General features: G+C 48.7%; 6 protein-coding genes across 6 annotated transcripts; 1 reads left to right on the top strand and 5 right to left on the bottom strand.

Moving 5' to 3' along the window:
- Nucleotides 1-367: 367 nt before the first annotated feature.
- Nucleotides 368-3,547, top strand: UA08_01597 (hypothetical protein; the record flags this gene model as incomplete). Its single annotated transcript, XM_020261278.1, has 1 exon — nucleotides 368-3,547. The coding sequence occupies one exon, from the start codon at nucleotides 368-370 to the stop codon at nucleotides 3,545-3,547; it is 3,180 nt and encodes a 1,059-aa protein (XP_020123376.1).
- Nucleotides 3,548-4,048: 501 nt separating this feature from the next.
- Nucleotides 4,049-6,922, bottom strand: UA08_01596 (hypothetical protein; the record flags this gene model as incomplete). Its single annotated transcript, XM_020261277.1, has 3 exons — nucleotides 4,049-5,555; nucleotides 5,612-6,454; nucleotides 6,543-6,922. 3 exons carry the CDS (start codon nucleotides 6,920-6,922, stop codon nucleotides 4,049-4,051), a joined length of 2,730 nt encoding a protein of 909 aa, XP_020123375.1.
- Nucleotides 6,923-7,406: 484 nt separating this feature from the next.
- On the bottom strand, nucleotides 7,407-9,203 carry UA08_01595 (hypothetical protein; the record flags this gene model as incomplete). Its single annotated transcript, XM_020261276.1, has 1 exon — nucleotides 7,407-9,203. The coding sequence occupies one exon, from the start codon at nucleotides 9,201-9,203 to the stop codon at nucleotides 7,407-7,409; it is 1,797 nt and encodes a 598-aa protein (XP_020123374.1).
- An 880-nt stretch (nucleotides 9,204-10,083) lies between these two features.
- On the bottom strand, nucleotides 10,084-11,260 carry UA08_01594 (hypothetical protein; the record flags this gene model as incomplete). The annotated part of the gene is made up of 2 exons (XM_020261275.1): nucleotides 10,084-10,302; nucleotides 10,397-11,260. 2 exons carry the CDS (start codon nucleotides 11,258-11,260, stop codon nucleotides 10,084-10,086), a joined length of 1,083 nt encoding a protein of 360 aa, XP_020123373.1.
- Nucleotides 11,261-12,058: 798 nt separating this feature from the next.
- UA08_01593 (hypothetical protein) lies at nucleotides 12,059-13,702 on the bottom strand (the record flags this gene model as incomplete). The annotated part of the gene is made up of 7 exons (XM_020261274.1): nucleotides 12,059-12,451; nucleotides 12,506-12,602; nucleotides 12,664-12,740; nucleotides 12,881-13,044; nucleotides 13,116-13,121; nucleotides 13,193-13,321; nucleotides 13,651-13,702. The coding sequence occupies 7 exons, from the start codon at nucleotides 13,700-13,702 to the stop codon at nucleotides 12,059-12,061; spliced, it is 918 nt and encodes a 305-aa protein (XP_020123380.1).
- An 871-nt stretch (nucleotides 13,703-14,573) lies between these two features.
- Nucleotides 14,574-19,008, bottom strand: UA08_01592 (hypothetical protein; the record flags this gene model as incomplete). The annotated part of the gene is made up of 9 exons (XM_020261273.1): nucleotides 14,574-14,673; nucleotides 14,736-16,254; nucleotides 16,323-16,754; nucleotides 17,215-17,461; nucleotides 17,523-17,855; nucleotides 17,922-18,023; nucleotides 18,246-18,501; nucleotides 18,564-18,782; nucleotides 18,833-19,008. 9 exons carry the CDS (start codon nucleotides 19,006-19,008, stop codon nucleotides 14,574-14,576), a joined length of 3,384 nt encoding a protein of 1,127 aa, XP_020123379.1.
- Between the last annotated feature and the right edge of the window lie 314 nt (nucleotides 19,009-19,322).

The following is a 19,322-nucleotide window of genomic DNA, read 5'->3' as shown; positions in this document are numbered from 1 at the left end:
TAATTGAACAGGTAATAAGGCCCTAAACTAAGCGATCAATCTCGTACGCAGTGTGTAGATACGTAGTATACAGCTGTGAGGTTTGTGTGAAGCCTCCCGCTGATTGGCCACAGCCAGGTTTAGTTAGTTGACTAAGCAGATAATTTCCGCGAACTTTTCCGGCTTCGAAGCTCAGAGGTACGCACCTCGATATACTCCCTTTCCACATGTTTTAGCTATAGCTGTTGCCTTTCTAGCCCTTCTGGGGCCAAAATATACTGTTGGGCTGGGCTACGCTGTTAGATATGCCTCCGGAGTCTGGAAAGCTCGTCCGTCGTGTTTCAATCCTCCATCCGCATCACCATTCAACGCGCACATATTCCGGGTCATGAGAATTTGCCTGCGCTCTGGCCGTCCTCTGCAGCTGGGCTCCAGGTTTCATATCAATCGCTGTCATGGATTGACGACTTCCATACTAGGCTCTGATTTTGTTAGCGGCCCCCCTACTAGACTGCCTACTCGAAAAATTGCAACAGCCACCGAGGCCCAGACGCTCTCAAGGAATCCGGTCCCTTTCAGAGACGTTTCGATTAAGGGCGAATATGTTTATTCAAAAAGGCTTTCTGCATTCAGACCGCGGAACGCTCAAAATGCAGCAGCCTGGATGCGACAGCTCGAACCGTTCCTCCCTCCGGATCTGCGTGACGCTACAACATTGAACGACGTCCCAACGCCAGCCTCATTACACGTCAACACACCTCATGGTAATCTTGGTAGCGAGGGCGAGAGTATTGCAGATATTATACGCCATGCACGCGTCTTGGGGAACTTGGATTTGCTTGCATATCTTGGTTTTACGCTGCAAAGATGGCCTGCCGTCCATGCACTAATCACGAAGATGCTAGACGCCGCGGACAACCTTCAAGAAAACTTGCAGTATATCCAAGGGCTTCCGTCTAATTTGAAATGGCAACATCACGAATTGAAACTGATCACTAGTGACTCATACGCGAGATCACTTGAGGGATCTCGACCAGGTGTCGCTATTGTTTCCGGCTTTGAAAAGCTTTCAGGCCCGAGTTCCGTGGAACATTTCACAGATGAGCCGCGGAGCAATATGACTAGTTTGGGCATCATGGGAGAAATCTGGCAGACTCTAGGTTTCATTGTAGTGGCGGCTGCGGATAAGTCAACACAAGAGTCTGAGCTAGCTATGTCATACGTCTATCAAACACTTGCCCGCCTTCACCATTCTGGAAAGGTTTCGGATGCGATCTATAAATTTTCAAAACGCCCCGATGACGATGTTCTATTTCGACCTCCAGGATTGTATCTATTATCCACGCATATCATGAATGTCCTGTCAGACGCAGCATGGCTGGTCCATCAAGCCAACGTGACAGCCAAAGCGAAAGCTGCTGGTGAAGATTCTCCTTATCGCTCCTTTAAGATGGGTGTTCGGCAATTAGGTCACGAAATTTGGCTAGAGTTTATTCTTTGGTCTTGCATTGAACAGGGTCACATAAAGGAGGGCGTATGGATCCTCAGGCATGTTCAAGGGATGAATTACGGAGCAGCCTGGAAGATGATATCGTGGAATCCTCTCCTTAATCAACCCGACTTGGTTAGTGATACTAATATTGACATCGATGACTTTTGGCCGCATCCTGATATACAAAGAACACCCGAGGAGGCGCAAAACAAATCGGGATCTTTTCATGGCTTAGGAAAACTGACCATCAGTACTGAAGTCGTCACGGCCTTAGCAACCCATGCCGCTAATTACATGAAGACAGACGTCAGATCTGATAGTTCTGACGCCGAAGATATGGTTGAGTCGCTCGCATTTTTGAACAGAATAAAGCAGTCGCACAGCAACGGCCAAGCCCCAAGTTTGAACACTACGAGCCGTCAGATCGTTCAAGTGCTGGAAGTGCAAAGGCTACGGCCAGACATGCACCCAGGATCACTGGAACGAGTCATAGACGCTTTGCCGCCCCCTATGCCACCTTGGGATGATTCTGTTCCAGTCGATCATAAAAGGCTTTCCGCACTGAGTAAATATGAGATATACAGCTCGTCATCTATGCTCGCAGGCATACTGCAACAGAATTTGCGACTCTATTCAAGTGATCGCGAAATCGAGAGCGCTATGAGAGTCTTCACTCGACTGCTCAAAATTATCGATACCAGCAAAATGGATCGCATACGCGAATTTTGGGGCAAGGACAAAGATACTGAAGGCCTTCACGCGCCTTCACTGGAGCCGAACTCGTTGCCTGAGGCCTCTGTCCGGATTGATCAATCGTCAATTCCAACACTATCGAATGGAACCTTAGCTGATCTTTTAGACTTAGTCACAACTGCTAAGGCTTTTGACTTTGGCGAATGGTTACTTTTCTCATCTGATGCAGACGGGCCTACTATTCCTTTCGAATCATACGGCGATCAGAGCTTGGCACCGTCCATTCTTCGATTCGCCGCAGCGACCCGAAATCGTGAACTTGGTGATGTTGTCATACAGCAACTCAGATATCCTATCTCACGGAACACATTCAATGCGCTAGCGAATTTCCGCATTATGTTTGAGCAGTGGGATGAAGCAGAGCGAATCCTTGATCTCCTACGTCAATACAGACAAAAGACATGGGGTGAAAGCACGCTGGCCACACTGGCATCTGCTATTCTTCGCTTAGAACAAAAGGTTTGGGAAAACCCGATGGCAAAGGATGCTGAAGAGTCGCTTCTACGGGCCGAGGATTTATTGCGTCGTATACTCAGTGGCGAATACAACCCCAAACAACATTCCGACAAGAAAATTAATCATCATTATGATCGAGCCATTTACCGATGGCACAGTGTACTCTCTTCAACTCCCGGGAGACTTGCTCAAACCTGTGGTGAGGTGAAACTCAATTACACAAATTCATCACGACGAGATGCACTGCCCTACATTCCATCCGTGGCATTCCACGTTCTACTCAATGCTCTGGTAGAAACTCGTGGCAGCCAAATTGGCATGGACATGTGGAAAATGTGGTGCGTCGATATTGAACGATCTCACGCGCCACGACTCACAGAAGATGGAATATATCGGTTACACAAGAGTGCTGATCCGAAGACGGAGGAGCCTCTTGATCTCGACCTTGAATTCGATTGGGCATGGTTCTGGGAGAAGCAGCGCAAGGCCGTGATCCCAAACCTGAATACGCTGCGAATCATCACTAGAGCTGCAGTGAAGGAGTTTAAAGAAATCACACATTCCCCAAAGACCATGACAGCGATCCCGACAACAGACCAATTTAAAAGCGATGTCTATAAGGTTCTCGACTTTTGTGTGGAACGCTACCGGCGATTCAAGCGAGATAAAGACGAAATCGATCGAGAGACGAGCGGCCATTTAAGAAGGCTACGGAAAGGAGAGGCCAATAAAAGAAAGAACTTGAGAAAAAAGCTTGTTCGATGGGTATATGCAGACGTCGGGCAAGCGGATAGTATACATAACTTGATCAAAGAAGTTGAAAAAAACGATGCAGCAGAAGAAGTTGAAAACGAATATCAAGGATGAACTTCTTTTATCATGAGATCAGGAATCAGCACGGCTGAATGTATCTTTTAATACCTAAAAAATGTGCGGTGCCACAGTTGTTTTCATGGTAGCGTTTGTCTACATGTAAGATATGTTGCGTGGGTTAGGAATTATGTATATATACACCCTTGTATTATTTTTATAATTTTTTTTCTAAGCTGAATGCATTGAGATTAGAATAATCATCATGTATTAGGCAAGTCAAGTTTTGACAAAATACACCATAAGTTCGGTGTAGTTCGAACAACCTTTCTGGCTTTCTTGTAACTACCTGGATAGAACACATGATTAAAAGGTAGGTAAATAAATTGAAACTATGTTACAGTTCCAATCGTGTGTATCTAAAATGAAGCGAAATAAGGAACTGTATACTGTAAGTAAATAAGGCCGCCCTCAAAGATGGCATACAAACATGTCTTTCCCTTTATTCATTATTCGTGCGTTTCACCATTCCTTTCTTCATTCGGATAAAAAACAGAACTAGTTGTCCCAATTCTGCTGGTCATCCCCGGGATTCGGGAAAAATGAGCCCATAAATTGGCCACTTATAGGATCATAAGGGAAGTGTGAGTCCGCGGTTGGAGGACCGCTTGCACCAGCAAATTCCATCATGAAAGGCGAAAAGCTCATGGGATAAGTCACTAACTCCGCCGCACTCACGGAAGCCGTCTGTTCTAATTCAAGATCGCCGAGAATTTCTCGACGCTTGGCGCCATCGAATTGTGGTGTAGATAGGGGCTCCATTCCAGTATTCCACTCAAAAGACTCTGCCTCACCATCGGTCGAGGGAAAATGAGTGACAGTAGTAGTCTGCGGCATATCACCTGTCACACCAACACTGTTAAGCTGCTGCTGCTGCTGCCGTTCCTGAGGTTTTTTCTGCTGGGAAATCGCGGCCTCATTAGGTGAAGATGGCAGGTCGCTGACGTCGTAATTCATGCCAACAGCTATTCGCCGCATACAACTATCGCAAAGCTGCCATGCTCGATATGAGGCTGTGCTATGCTCTGACATTGCATACAGCCAACAAATAGCTTTCTTGGTAGCATGGAAGGTATTTGTTTCTTCTTCAGGTGCGTGGACGTTGGCGAATGATAGTTCCAATAGAAGAACTGTAGTTGCTTGCATCAGAAAATGAAGTATGGACCACCACGGAGCCAGCTGGTAAAGCCGACATGGATCAGGAGCATCTGGAATCAAATCTAGCATTCGCATAGCAGCCTCAAGCGAGACCAGCGCCATTTTGTGACTAAATGAAATGGAGTTGTTGGAACTAGCGTCACGTCGACAAAGACATGGTCGGCCAAGTGTAATTCGAGCGCTATAATACTGAAAAGCAAGGCTGAGCTTTGCTCGTACTTGCTCAGGCGAGCTACTATCATCCTTCTGGGTGAAACTGAATGGACCTGGAAGCTGTTTGTACCACAAGTCAATCCGTGCTTTCAGGTCGCCTATTCGATTTTCGATATGAGCCCAAGGCACTTTGACTGCATCTGATGTATACACCTTGTTCACAATCTCCTGGGTAATAACTGTAAGATCGATGTATAGCAGAAAAAGTAGGCCCATGTTGAAAGGGATACTTCGTATCCATACGGACCGTTCAGTCTTCTTCTCAAGCTTGTCAACTCCGTCAGACTCCTTGCCATCTAGGGGGTTGAGAGGCATTAGCCTGATCAAGTAGCTTGCAACCGCATTCTGGATCCGCTCGTCGCGTAGAGAAAGATTGCTCAATATCTGCTGAGCTTCGGGTTCATTAAACTTTTCTTCCTCGAAGGGTATTGGCATAGGTGTTGTGCACACTCCATCAAGGATGCAAGTCGCTCTGCCTGTCATCACACCAAGCAGATGCTCGAAGGAGTAAAGCGACCACCAAACACGATAACGAGATTCCTTGGAAATATCGGTTGTTGTTTGGCTCGAACTCTTCATATTGATACCAAGAGCTATAGCAGAACGGATGGCAAGACTCGAAATTCTCCAGGCTCTGTCGCGATACGTTACTATTCCGGATTCATAGAAGATCTCAAGTTACGCACTTACCTGTTAATTTGATCTGTTGATAGGAGATAAAAGGCCATAAGGCCCTCTAGCTGAACTTGTTGAAGATCAGGGTGTGTGAAAAGATCATCGCCCGTCATGCTGAGATACCTGGCGCGTGTGAAATACAATAGATGGTCTTGGGCATCATCTCCCTTCCAAGGCATTTGCGCCAGATGAGCATGTTTGGCCGCGATAGCAAAAATCATATTTAATATGGCCAGCCATCTATCACCTGGCCGAGCCGAGTTATCAAAAAAATATTTGAATTGAGAGGCGAAGAGAGGACGGTTGATGATAGGGAAGAATGGGTGCACAGTAATCAGATAGTCTTCAAAAAGACGTTCGGCATGACCACGAAACGGCATGCGATACATGTCGACTGGACCCGAAATACTGATATCCAAATCATCCAGATGATAGCTTACGTTATTGATGGAAAAGTCTTCGTATTGAAGTTCCTGCGGCTCACCCTCGTACATACCGGGCTCCTTTCTAGCTCGTTGCACGGCCTCTCTCTGCACGCGCTGCATCCAGCTGATTTCGGAATTCTTGCCAATGTACCCCGTTGCCCTAGCATTTTCCCCTCTGTTGAGATCCTCTTCTACACGGTCGATCGCTTCTAAAGACCCGATGGACGACGGGGATGACGGCTCGAGATCGGCGTCATCGAGAGGAGTTCGTGAGGATGAAGAACGGGGATCTGTCGCCTTTCGCTCCCCGTCTGCTGAATATTTAGCGAGTGTCGTTGCAATGCGACCCGCTAGGACGTCGTCGACTGATGAGCGTAAGTCTCTCAAGAGGGATTCATAATCCGTTGCTTTTGAGGATAGTTCTTCCATATGCCTAGCGCACAGAATAATTAGCAATGGCCTTTTAGTACCAAATAAGGCAAGGCAGCCCAATACTATGAAAAGGAAAGTAGACTACATACCTCTTCGTCTTTTCCCTCATCCCATCCGGATATTGGCATTTCGCCCGAAGCTCCCGACATTGTCTGCAAACCGGAGTATCACCAGAACATTTGGTTTTCCGCTGTCGACAAGACTCACACGCTTTTGCGACACGGCGACTGTACCGGTAACTGGTGCTAGCGCGGTGTCTGGGGATTGCAACTTTGGGGTTTGTATTGTATCCTTGATGTTGCTGCTGTACTGGCGTTGGGCCGGCGACATTGTCAGACTGCTCAGGCGTGGAATGCGCATCCCGGCTTTGAGAAGAAGATCGTGCATTGTAGTCAGCCAGCCCTGTCAGTATCAACCGACTTCCGGGCTGCTGGCTCGGTTGTGAAGTCTCATCAGGAGCCGGCTCCATGGCGGCAAATTTGAGAGTAACTATCGCAACTCTCCCCGCTGATGATGTCACTCGCAAAACGGTAGTTAAACGTCGGTATGCTAATGCAGCGGGCTGTTTTCACCTGTTTCGCGAGTTCGAATGCGCCATCTGAGGTTTTCCAATTGAGCGAGTCTGCACTGATGGTGTTAAAGAGTGTTTGGAGGGAGACTGCCAGGTCTGGTTGTGCTTGTCGCAGGAGCGGGGCGCCCTTCTCCAATTGCGGAAGGCACGCACCAGAGAAACCGCTGGCAACTTCCAGCGACGCCTACAGCATCCATCCAATGTTGCATATCATATATTTGATAAATGGCCAACAGCAACTTTTGCATTCTACTGAAAAAAGAATAATAGCCAACTATCTAGTATGAAAACAATGTACACACAACATCATTATCGGCCTTGCTCCGCATGCGCTCCCGCCTCTTGCTTCGAAAGAGACGCATGTATCCTGACAGCCCCGATCTCATGTGGCGACTCCAAATCCGCTGTTCAGAAGACTGCTTGATGCAACAAAGCTGAAGCCGTGGAAAGGGTCGGCTTCGTTCAAGGCGCCGCTGGTCTCGGTAGAGAGACCAACATTCTTGAGCATATCTCCAATGTGGTCCTCATCGGTTGAAGCAGGACTCAGCGCCAGACCCGTGAAATCAGTGGAAAAGTTCTCTGCAAGAGCAGGATCGGTGATGAGAGGTTGAATCGGTGCCTCCAGCTCGCGCCGAGCAAGCGCCTTCCAATCGATCTTACGGAAAAAGCGATGTTTCTTAATGGTATCCAAGTCCTTGGGCATGTGATAGCCCAATCGCTTGTGTGGCTCCTTGCGAAGTAACCGGATTAGCAGGTCCTTTGCATCCGGTCCGAGGTAGTAAGGTAACGCGAGTTTCTGTCGAACAATCTTTTCCTGGATTTTGGCATGATTGTTGGCTTTGAATGGCGGTGAACCGGTCAACAAGTCATATCCCAGGGCTCCGAGAGACCACCAGTCACAGGCTTTACCATAAGGTTTGCGCTGGATAACTTCAGGGGCCATGTACTCGATAGTGCCTAGAGACGAGTTACAACGGTCGTCATCACTGACTGCAACCTTGCTCAGTCCAAAATCTGTGAGGAGAAGATGGCCTTCGGAATCGAGCAAACAGTTCTCTGGTTTCAGATCTCGGTAGACAACCCCGACATTCTGATGCAGATGTTCCAATGCGAGCACCATCTCAGCCATGTAGAAAGCGGCAACATCCTCGCTAAACATCCTCTCGGCCGCAAGGTGAGTGAACAACTCGCCGCCCTGAGCATACTCAAGGATGAGGTATAGCTTCTCGTGATCCTGAAAAGCGTAGTAGAGCTTGACCACAAATGGATGACGATTGACACTTTCAAGGATCATCCGCTCTGTCTTTGTCTGCTCCACCAATTTCCTGTGTACAGTGATGGAAGCCTTGCGAAACTGTTTCTGGGCATAAAGGCGCCCAGTTGGCTTATGGCGTACTAGTAAAACGGTCCCGAAAGTACCCTTTCCAAGGCACATTAATTGCTCAAAGTCACGCCCAGTCATTTTCCTGCACAGCTCATTCTGTAGATTGTTTCCATTACTAGTGGAGAGCTTCTCCTCAGCTACCGCCTCCTCACTGACAAAATCGTGTTCGAGAGCGACCTCGTAGCTAGTCATAACCTCAGTTCGGTCGCTATCAGACGCGACGCTAGCATTACTCGAAGTAACAGATCCGCCGGGGTGACTGGTCCGTGAGGGTTGACCTTCAGATATATTCAGAGCATCAAGCTGCAATTTGAGAGCGCTAATTCCGTTGGGCGCATTAGAGGTAGGAATAGCATTCAGTTGCGGCGACATGGCTCGAGAGCCAGCAGTAGAAATGTCGGAATCCTCATCGCCAGAAGCCATAGGAGCGAACCCTCGAACTGTTGATAAGGCCGGATTGCCATGTCCAATCTCCACATCCGCCACACGCTTTACCTTCTTCTTCTTCTTTCTGTGGTTCGCGGCTTTTTCATGCAACTGCAAAACATGAGCTCCGGTTGGAGGGAGGTCGGTACGGTTCGTTGTTTCGGCTTGCAGTTCTGGATTTTCATGTGGCATGATTTGAGAAGAGCCATTTCTGGGAACTTCCATCTCCGGTTCAATTTCCATCTGAGAGCTGAAAACATCGCCTACTGACAAATCTTCCATCACACAATTGGGCACAGGGCCTTCGTTCAGCTGTTCCATTTGGTCCGCCAAACGCTGGGCGGAAGACCGGGAGGATGTGTCGAACATTTTGTTTGATTGGACTAATACGCCCATCCGGGTTCTATACGGTCAATCCTCGACTGGGAAGGTATCTGTGTCGATACGGCTGCTGGAGGGCCGTTAATCTCACAGAAAATCCGGTTTGAGCTCTCAACAACCCTAAGCAGCAAGCATATTGAGTCTATGACTCAGAACGAACATATAGTCGACTCTATATGAGATTATGGAGACAATCCCGTTCTCTCGAGGAGAACGTAGACTACCTTACCGTCCGCCCTTGTTCAGGACGGACCCCGCACCCCTGTGCGAACCACGTTGTCAAGGAACAAAGCGGACGACGACGATGAAAGAGAGAGTGAATGTATCGCACAATATCTCCCTGAATCGGGGCTTGTGCGAAATGAGTAGAAGAAAACCGCGGGTCCAACGAAGTCACGGAGAAAACATTGGCAACTGAGAGAAGAGCAGAGACTGACGATTCGGTTGCAAGAATGCCCATAGAGAAGTTTAAGTTCGGGGGAGGGGAAGGAAGACGATCTGGTCGTTGGCTAGTATTGACAGACGGAGAACAGCAAGTTCAATTTGGTTGTTTTTCGAGGGAAACGAAGAGAGCGACGGACGAGGTTTTTCTTTGCCGGAGTTTTTGCGTGAAACTCGTAACGAGCGAGACTCCTGCCCTTGGCGCCCCGAAACTAAGGCCCGTTACGGCAATCTGCGGTCTCACGTGTAACCGTCATAGGCTTGCATACGACCTGCACAAAATGCTACGCCGTTATTATTACTCTGAAAATATACGATACTTTAGTTTGTGAGAGAGAGAGGGGGGCAGAAAAGTACATATACTATTTGTTTGTGACGGAAAATATCCTACGCATAATACATTCTGTCCATTGCATAAGCTACCTGCCTAGGTAGCTTGCAGTCCTTCCTTCGCTCTCAAAAAGTCCTGCTCTGCAAAAAACGCTTTGGACCGTGTGATTTGGACTCCTGCTCTGTCAACGAAAGCTAGAGCACTCGGCTTCTCTACCAAAACAGTGGCAGTTTCGTTGCCAAAGTCCATAGTAGCTACGCGGGCAATGAACGTGGCGAGTGCCTCGACTGTTTGATACGAAGTGTTTTCTACTCTCTGCATTTAGATAGGTCAAAAGTCAGCGACTGAGAATCATGTATTTCGAGCATTTGAGGAAAAGAAAAAGAAAAATCGTAGCTTCTAAACTCACCTCTGCTATCTCTCTCACCATCTCTTGGTACGTATTGACAACGGTCGAAGCCCATGCTGTCTCCCCAGAGCCTCGGAGGACTAGCGTGATAATCACCGACTGTTTCTCAATTCTCTCGTGAGAGTTGACTCCAAGGACGCAATGGCAACGGATGCCCTCGATGCGGAATTCTTGTTCGACAACCGAGATTTGTCTGCTATTTTCAACTGCATCCTCCAACGAGCTCCCATCATCAGCATATACCCAAGTCTGGACACTGCGGAACAATAGGCCACCCTCTGCCCGCAGGTGAGCATTGGGCAGATGCAGTGAGACTTCACACTCGCCAAATATGCTACTCAACAACTCTGAAGCCGTCTCAGTCACGAGTTTGTTGGGGACTGCTGCGGAAGGGTAGCCACCACTCATTCTCCGGCTAGCCTGGCTTGCTCGTCTGCGATTGGGAGACTCTGGATGAACCTGGACATGAGCCATTCGCCGCACTCCGGCGATGGTCTCGTCTAGCAAGCCCAAGCCGCAGTCTGCAATCAGTCCAGCAAGAATTCTGACATCATTGCTCAACGCAACCTGGCCGCTGGAATTCGGATCGAAATTCTGGGACGAAGACCTCCCGGCATCCCGGACTGCCGTCTCAATTCGACGGTAGAGCTTGCCGTAGTCAATAGAAAGAGAAACGTCGTCCGCACTTGCTGCGGCTGCAGCCGATGAATACGAGAGCTTTACAGCTGCTGTACATGGCTGCGACTTGCCGGATCGATGCCATGGATCAGGCCCGGCCGGCAAGTGAAGATTGATGTTGCGAAGAGAGACATGGTCCACAAGTGCCGGGCGAGCAGCAGGCCTCAGGTTGATATTGCTAGCCATATTCTTGATTTGATATTCCGCAGACCAAATCTCCCAATCACAACTATGGTAAGATCGAATGTTAGGCAATCAATTGCTTTCCTGGAATCTGTGGTATGTATGGTGAAGTTCAAGGATTATTAATTTTCTTTTTTTTTTTTTTTTTTTTTTTTTTCAACTTTTTTTTTTTTTTTTTTTTTTTTTTTTTTTTTTGTTTTTTTCAACAGTAAAAAGTATGGGGAGGCGAGATGAATGACGGGTTGTTGCCCCGCAAAGCTTCCACCGTACGGAGACCGTATGACGGCGTAGTAGTTAATTATGTGCAAAGAGTCCTGGCATTATATAAATCAGCTTGGCTTCCAGAGAGCGCAATGCAACACAAGGCCAATCTACAAGATAGATAGAACTTTTAAAACGAAAAGTCATTACACTAAACTGCCATACGCAAAGCCATCGGAACTTCTGATATCATGTCTCGGTCAGCTTTCCTCTTGCCACACATTTTTACATTTGCCCCTCCTTGTTTTTGGGTTAATGAGTTAAGCTGGCCACAGAACTTTTTCCGGCAACTATACACAACATTATGCTTCAAGATCATCGCTGTACTAACGTTCCGAAAGTCATCCGCAAATAGAATGATATCACACGTATCGTTTCGCAAAGTCATCGCGACAGGGTCTGAAAACTGTTTTCCAACTGTACACGGCGGCCAGCATACCACAGGGCATCTGAAAACCAGGCCTATTCTTGCTATTTCCAATCAAAATGCATCATCGTCAAAATTAAGCGATCTTCAGCGTAATAACAGCCCAACGTTGCCTACCAATACGGGCGGCGGTCATACCCTCCGTAATCACCCCGTGGGGGACTTCGTGGTCGTCCGTATGGTCTTCCCGCGAAATAGGGATCATCATAGTGTCGTGGTGGTGGAGGTGGTGGTGGCCTTGTGTCATAAGGGTCATCATACGCACGTCGAGGTGGAGGATAATCTTCTAGACGTGGGCGTGGAGGAGTCCGTCGCCCGTAGCCATCTCGATCATAGTAATCCCGACGAATCGGTTGCGGAGAGCGTTCACGATAATGCGGTCGAGGGCTATATCCACGCGGAGGGCCACGTCGATCGTATTCGTCGACAGGAGGATACCCTCGGCGCGGGGGCGAACGGGATCGATAAGGGTCACGATATGGAGCTCGCTCCTCGGCGGGTTGTATCTAGAGTTGATGAGAACTTGTAAAAAGGGCACACAAGGGTTCAGCTAAACATACATCCGCAACACAGGTGATGTGGGAGCCTTTCAGGTCTCTGCCGTCGAGCTTCTCGACAGCTGTTTTGAGATCTGTGTGGGACTCAAATTCGACGAAGCTTTTGAAGCTATGCATCAGCTTCTTGAATAGAGACTTGAAGAGTCAGATAAGTCACTCACCCTCTACCGTCGCGCTCACGAGTTGTCTCCGAGTATACTACATCCAACCCGGACTGACGAGCAAAATCTTTGAGGTCCTAAAGTAGAATACACTGCCTGTCAGGTCCTGCATGTATGACAAGGTTTTATTGAACGCCAAGCGGTAACCTCATTTCGCTGGTTGCAAGCAAGAAGCATGATGTTTGTGAAAATCGTGTACGGGGAACCCGTAGCTTACCTGCCAGCTCGTCTCGGAGGGAAGCCCTGAAACCTGCATGCGATACACCGTCCGACGAGGCCTAGGTGCACTGAGACGGTCCGAAGGGCCATTGAATGTTTCCTTGTGGCGGGGTCCACGCGCAAACTGGACGGTCAAACGTTCTCCTTTGAAATCGCTACCATCTGTCGGGTATATCCACTGGTTAAAAATGTCACTGTATTTGCACTGCGTGCACAGAGCGAGGAGTACATACGAAAGGCTAGTGTAAGTAACATTACAATGTTAGCTCGTGATCGTGCCAGTAGATTCCAATGCCGTAGAAACGCATACCTGGAACAACGTCCCGAGCATCCATCGCATCTTCGTACTCAATGAAGCCAAACCCACTCATCAGTTTGATTTCTGTGATCTTGCCGGTGCCATGGGAGCCGAAATAGTCTTCGATATCCTTTTTAGTCACTGGAGGGAACCCAACGCCAGGAAGGCGCCGTCAGAAACGTCAGCACTTGGTGGCCTAACGTGCGATCCAGGCAAAGAAAAAAAGCGAAACCGCCCAAAAGTCCATGGAAGGTAACTTAGTATTCGTCTCCGACCATAGTCCTTCGAGCAGGTCGATACAGCTCCGAGGGAAGAAAAAAAGTTTTGCTATCCGTAGGGCACCAACTAGAGAAAACGGAGAAGGGATGGATGCGTCCAAGAAACGCTCACGAAGATTTGGAGCGTTGACACAGGGGTAGGACCCGTCAAGAAGGCGGAATCTCAGGGTGGATTGGCAAAGACCTGCGTACCATTGCGGGGAAGATTCCCAAGATAGAGCCGTGTGGACGAAACCTCACTCATGGCTGGACAGTAGAGAATGCGCTGACGCCTTTTTGGAAGAAGCCCGGCTGCGGGATGCTGGGTGAAGGTGACGGCAAGGGCGATTCACACAATTTTCCTCTTCGTAGATTCGGGGATCAGGACGGCCAGGACGGCGATGACAGCAGCGAAAGAGACAGCAAGAGCGAAGGATGTCGTGGCGGTGAATCAGCGAAGGATGTGTGTCTGGGTGTGGCCCACCGCAAGCAACAGCGAAGTAGCGGAGCGCACTCGCTGCGTCCTAGTGAGCTTGGACTCACCTGGGCGCTAAGAGTATCCAGTGAGCGATCCACAGGCTGCTTGGATGGAAGGATTGTTGCAGAATTCTGTTAGTTAGAGTCGGGAGGAGCGCAGGGTGTGAAGGATGCGGAAGAGAAAGAGACAGCAGGAGTGGGAAAGGGCAGGCGCAGGGATGTGGGTTGACTCCTCAGGCTCGCCAGCCATCCACGTGGCCCCGCTCACCGTCTCACAGTCAACTTGCAGCTCGCATCACAACCTCTCAGCCTATGGTTACGCGCCCGGGATAGTTTCTGAAGCAACTACGTTCTGGCAGTCTCAAAAGACACCTAGGGACCTCCTCCGGGCCGGCAGACGCAATTCCACGGTACGGGCCTCCCCTAACCCCGTGGGGTTCCCAGCCAGCCATTGGCTCTCGCCATCTCGGCCCTAGACGTTGCAGTGCCGCCATGGAAGGGGAGTGATGAGTCCATTCATAGGTGGTATTGCGAGTACAATAGTGTTTTCAATCAACAATGTTTTCTTTGTGTTGAATATGTCCATTAAAAAAACATCACTTATTTTACATGCAGTTCATACGTCACGCCAACAAAAATGCTCAGAATGATACAACGGCTTAGGTCATAAAGTACTTAGGCCCTTCGCCGCCTTGGGGAGTCTGCCAGTTGATGTCTTGAGTCGGGACTTTGATATCGCAAGTCTTGCAATGGATACAACTGCATTTTATGGTCAACATCTCGTCAACGAAGGATAGTCGTCCGGAGAGAAGGATACTTACTTCTGTGCATTTATTTGAAATCGGACCCCGTGCTCCTTAGACGGGTCTTCGAGGTACTCATACACACCAGCGGGACAGAATCGGTTTTCTAGTCCCCGGTACTTGGGCCATGCTGCGGTGGTATGCTCATCCCAGTCCTTGACCTGCAGATGGACTGGCTGATCCTCTTCGTGGTTGGTTCCGGTACGGCTTACACTAGTCAAAATATCGAAACTGATCACACCGTCAGGCTTTGGATACTCAATCTTGTTGCATTGAGAAGCCAGCTTCGTCGCCGCAGAATCGGTGGAGTGATGTTTCAATGTCCACGGAGCCCTGCCGCGGAGAATGAAAGCCTCGAGACCCGAGTACACAATTCCACCATACAAGCCAAGAGCGGTGCCAAATGAAGGCCGCATGTTTCGGACCTCCTTGAGTTCTTTCCAAATCCACGATTCACGCAGGGAGTTCTCGTAGTTGTATAAAAAGACACTGCCATCACTGTTATCTTGTAGGGCGGAAAATGTAGCCTCTGCTGCAAGCATCCCAGATTTGATTGCAGTATGCGTTCCTTTGATCTTGGGAACGTTCAAGAAACCGGCAGTATCCCCAATCAAAGCTCCTCCGGGAAATGCGACTTTCGGGATGGACTGAAAACCGCCTTCGTTCAAGGCTCGCGCGCCATATGAAATACACTTACCCCCCTCAAGTACGTCCTTGAAAAGAGGGTGGTGCTTCAGTTTCTGGAATTCCTGGTATGGAGAAAGCCATGGATTGGGGTAATCCAACCCGACAACTAATCCAATGCTGACGAGGTTTTCACCAAAATGGTACATCCATGCTCCTCCATATGTGTCTGATGGCAATGGATAACCCATGGAGTGGACAATCTCGCCGGCGTTGAATTTTTCGGGTTGAATCTCCCAGACTTCTTTAATGCCTAGCCCATACGTCTGTGGTTGACTATCCCGACGGAGATCGAATTTTTTGATAACTTGCTTTGTCAGGCTACCGTGACAGCCTTCAGCCAACAGGGTGGTTCTAGCATGGAACTCCATTCCTCTCTCAAAATTTTCTCTAGGTTTTCCATCTCGGCCAATGCCCAAATCATTGGTTGCAACGCCGCGCACAGAGCCATCAGGTTTGTACAGCACTTCACTAGCAGCAAAGCCCGGATAGACTTCAACACCTAGCTCCTCGGCGCGTTCTCCCAACCATTTCGTCAACTCGCTCAGGCTGACAATGTAGTTTCCATGGTTGTTCATTTGAGGCGGCGCGGGGATCGGTATCGATCGTGTTTTCGTCAAAAAGCGCATCTTGTCGTTCTTAGCCGGTGTAACATTTTCGAAGCGCGACGGATTATTTTCGTCCAGCCAGTCTGGTAGCAGTTCATTTAGAGCGGTGGGTTGGAGGACGTTCCCTGAAACTATGTGCGCTCCCAATTCGCCAGCCTTTTCCAAGAGGATGACGCGAAACTCCTCGTTTCCTGCTTCATTGGCGAGTTGCTTCAATCTAATAGCCGCTGCGAGACCTGCTGGGCCTATAGAATTTTCCGACTATATCAGTCACAGGTCTTAACTCAACAGCAAACGAAAGAATCCGACTTACCTCCTCCGACTATACAGACATCTACCTCGTCCGACTCCCTCTCAACCTGACTAGGATCGAGAGCTGCTTCGTCCGCATCTTGCCTCCTCGCCGAGCCTGAAAAGGCTCGACTCTGTCCGTGTTGATGGCGAATATTAAACGGCCTGGCGATACTGCAATATTGTCGCCGGGTTGGTGGTGGCGGGGCGAAACCGCGTCTGGGGTTAACAGCACGAATTGAAGTCCGAGTCGCTTGTATCTCACGCTTCAGCAGAAGCCGCGCAGCCCCTTTGGTGGCCATGAATACAAACAGCAGAAGCTCTGCCTCTGAAGACAAGACGGTCAAAATGAATTGGTTGTTGGACGTTTTTGGAGCTTGGGCCGGTGAAGAAAGATATCCCCCGAAAAGCTTGTGAAAGTAGCCGGTTTCGGTGACGGGCAGCGTGGCCGAGGCTTAGCCGAGGCCAATAGCATTGCCGCTTATTAGCCGGGGCTGGCCTATCAGATTCCTGCCAAATGAAATCACTATTTCCATTTCAGGATGTATGCTATCTTGAGACCAACAGTCGCAACAGAAACTGACAGCTAGATGCTAGTTTACGGATTATGACATGCCACAAAATATGCGTCGTGGTACGTGTGTATATCTACAGAATCTGTGTAAACTACGCATTTCTGTGTTTGTGCCGCCCTGTGCCTAGCTAGGTAGACGTCTTCTGTTGAGAATCGGGAATCACTATCTCCTTTTTTCCAGGAGAGAAAAGAGATGTTAAATATTCATATATAACCAGCATGATGAATTGTCATGTCTCTCAAAGCCCCTGCTCTCGGCTTGCTTCGTATTGCGAGATTTCCTCGCAGCTGTCTTCACATCCAACATCCTAGTACACATAGCGAAATTGGCGTATCTCACGATCCGTCCTATCAATCAGATTCAAGGATACAGGCACACCGTTGACCTCGATAACCTCGGACGTCTCGTCGAGGGCATCGCGCTTCTTGTTCTCCCACTGCAGATAGAAACGGAGTACCACAATGATCACAGCCGAGATAGCAAAGCACACAAGCATTCCTGCGAACCCAGATGGGTAGCTAGGCGCCTGATCAGCAAACATGATCTGAGGCCCGACAATGTTACCGGCGCAGTATGCCACGAAAACCTGCCCACCGTATTAGATCTAACGCCGGAGAGGAGAAGATGTGAAAACAGAATATGCTTACGATTGCAGTCACCGTGGACTTCTTGGTAAACCCAGCAGTGTTGCTTGTAATCATGGCCATTGTTAGCGGGAAGTTGGCGGAAAAGACGATGATAAAGCAGTATCCCATGAAACGAGCCCAGATATGCTCAGATGAGATTTGCCGAATCATGACGCTTCCAACAAGTGCGACGATGGTATTCCAAGCCATCCACAAGGTACGCGTGTTTTTGAGGTATGTGCTACCAAGTGCAGACATCACAACAAAAAAAATTTGGAAACCGGTCCCAATCATCTGGACAAGAAGGGTGTTGAGTTCATTGAAACCAAATCCCTCGACGACAATCGAGGCAAACTAAATCACGAAATCAGTTAGAAAGCGAGACTTTTATTCCTCGATCAGAAGAGAAAAATCACATACCGAACCCGCGCCGCCATTCGGTACGTTTTGTGTAAATTGGAACGCAGCAAGCAGCCATGTCTTGGGGTCAAGGAATGCCTCCACGATTTGATATCGTTTGATCTAGTGACTTTTGATGCCAGTGAGGTTGACTTGCACGCGCTCAATAGCTTTTACCTGGTCCTCCTTCGACAGGAATCATGCGGTCAAGGGGCTGTCGGGGACAGCGAACCAACAAAGAACCGACCAGGCCAACGTTATGCCACCAAACAGCAAGAACAATGCCTGTGAAAGAAAATTTTGTGAGCACCAGCCTTTGTAGATGGATGAGTATAGGGTTCCCACCTTCCAAGGTGCGATCGAGTGAACGTGTCCAATGCCATATCCCAGCAAGCCACCACATAAGCTGCCGATGACATTTCCCATAAACCAGGCTGTCTGTCGAATGGGCTGTTCAGACCTCTTGTACCACAGTGATATAATAAGGCTCATAGAAGGCGCAATAGCAGACTCAACAAATCCCAGGAAGAAGCGTGCTGCCCAAAGGCCTGATGCGTTCTTGGCCAGTACGGTAAGCATGAGAATGGCCGCCCAAACTCTTCTTTTGCCCCAAAAATCAGAGATCAACACCATTTTCCCCAAAGTCATATGGGGGAAACTCACATGGAAACAGACATGAAGCGGCCTATGGGCAAGCGAACAATCAACAAAGCAACAATACCGGACGCAGAGAGGTATCCAAAGTAAAAAATACTGCTCGCCCAAGAGTGGTCCTGTCCGACTAGGTGCAGGTCCGTTCTGAGACCAATGATTGCGCTGTATCCCATTGCTTGCTTGTCGAGGTACTGGAAGAGGTACGAGAAGAACAGTAGAGGAAGAAGGCTGCCGCTTCAGGTCAACAACTTTCTACCGAATGCAACCAACACACATACCACATATCGACCTTGCGCAGAATACGGCGATCGTCCTGGGGCGACAATGGTTGTTGCACCTCATGATCGAAGTCCCCCAGCAGCTGGGCGGCCTCGTCCACGTCGTTGAGCATCAGCTTTGGATCTTTCAACCCGTCCATGGCATGGTCTGCCGCCGTCGACTCAACGGTAGGCATGGTGAATAATGATAAGTGCAAAAGCAATTAATAAAAGGAAGAGCTTCTTCTCGTTCGCTCAATGATATTTTGGAATTGCACATCCTTTTTTTCAGGTTGTTCCGGGCCCAAGTTATATAGAACCCGTCTGCGGCTTGCTTGGCTTGGGTAATCTTGGAAGTTCCAAGAGATGCTTCTGTCTTATCTATATACGACGGCATTCAACATTGACCCACAACCCACGAGAAAATCCATTTCATGCGTCAAGCAGATACCAAAGCAAATACTAAGGCTCTCTATTATCTCTTTTATCATTAGTCCATGGCACAAATGCC

Source organism: Talaromyces atroroseus, assembly GCF_001907595.1.
Source record: "Talaromyces atroroseus strain IBT 11181 chromosome Unknown scaffold_1, whole genome shotgun sequence".
Classification (NCBI taxonomy): Eukaryota; Fungi; Ascomycota; class Eurotiomycetes; order Eurotiales; family Trichocomaceae; genus Talaromyces; species Talaromyces atroroseus.
This window is presented reverse-complemented; position numbering and strand designations above follow the sequence as displayed.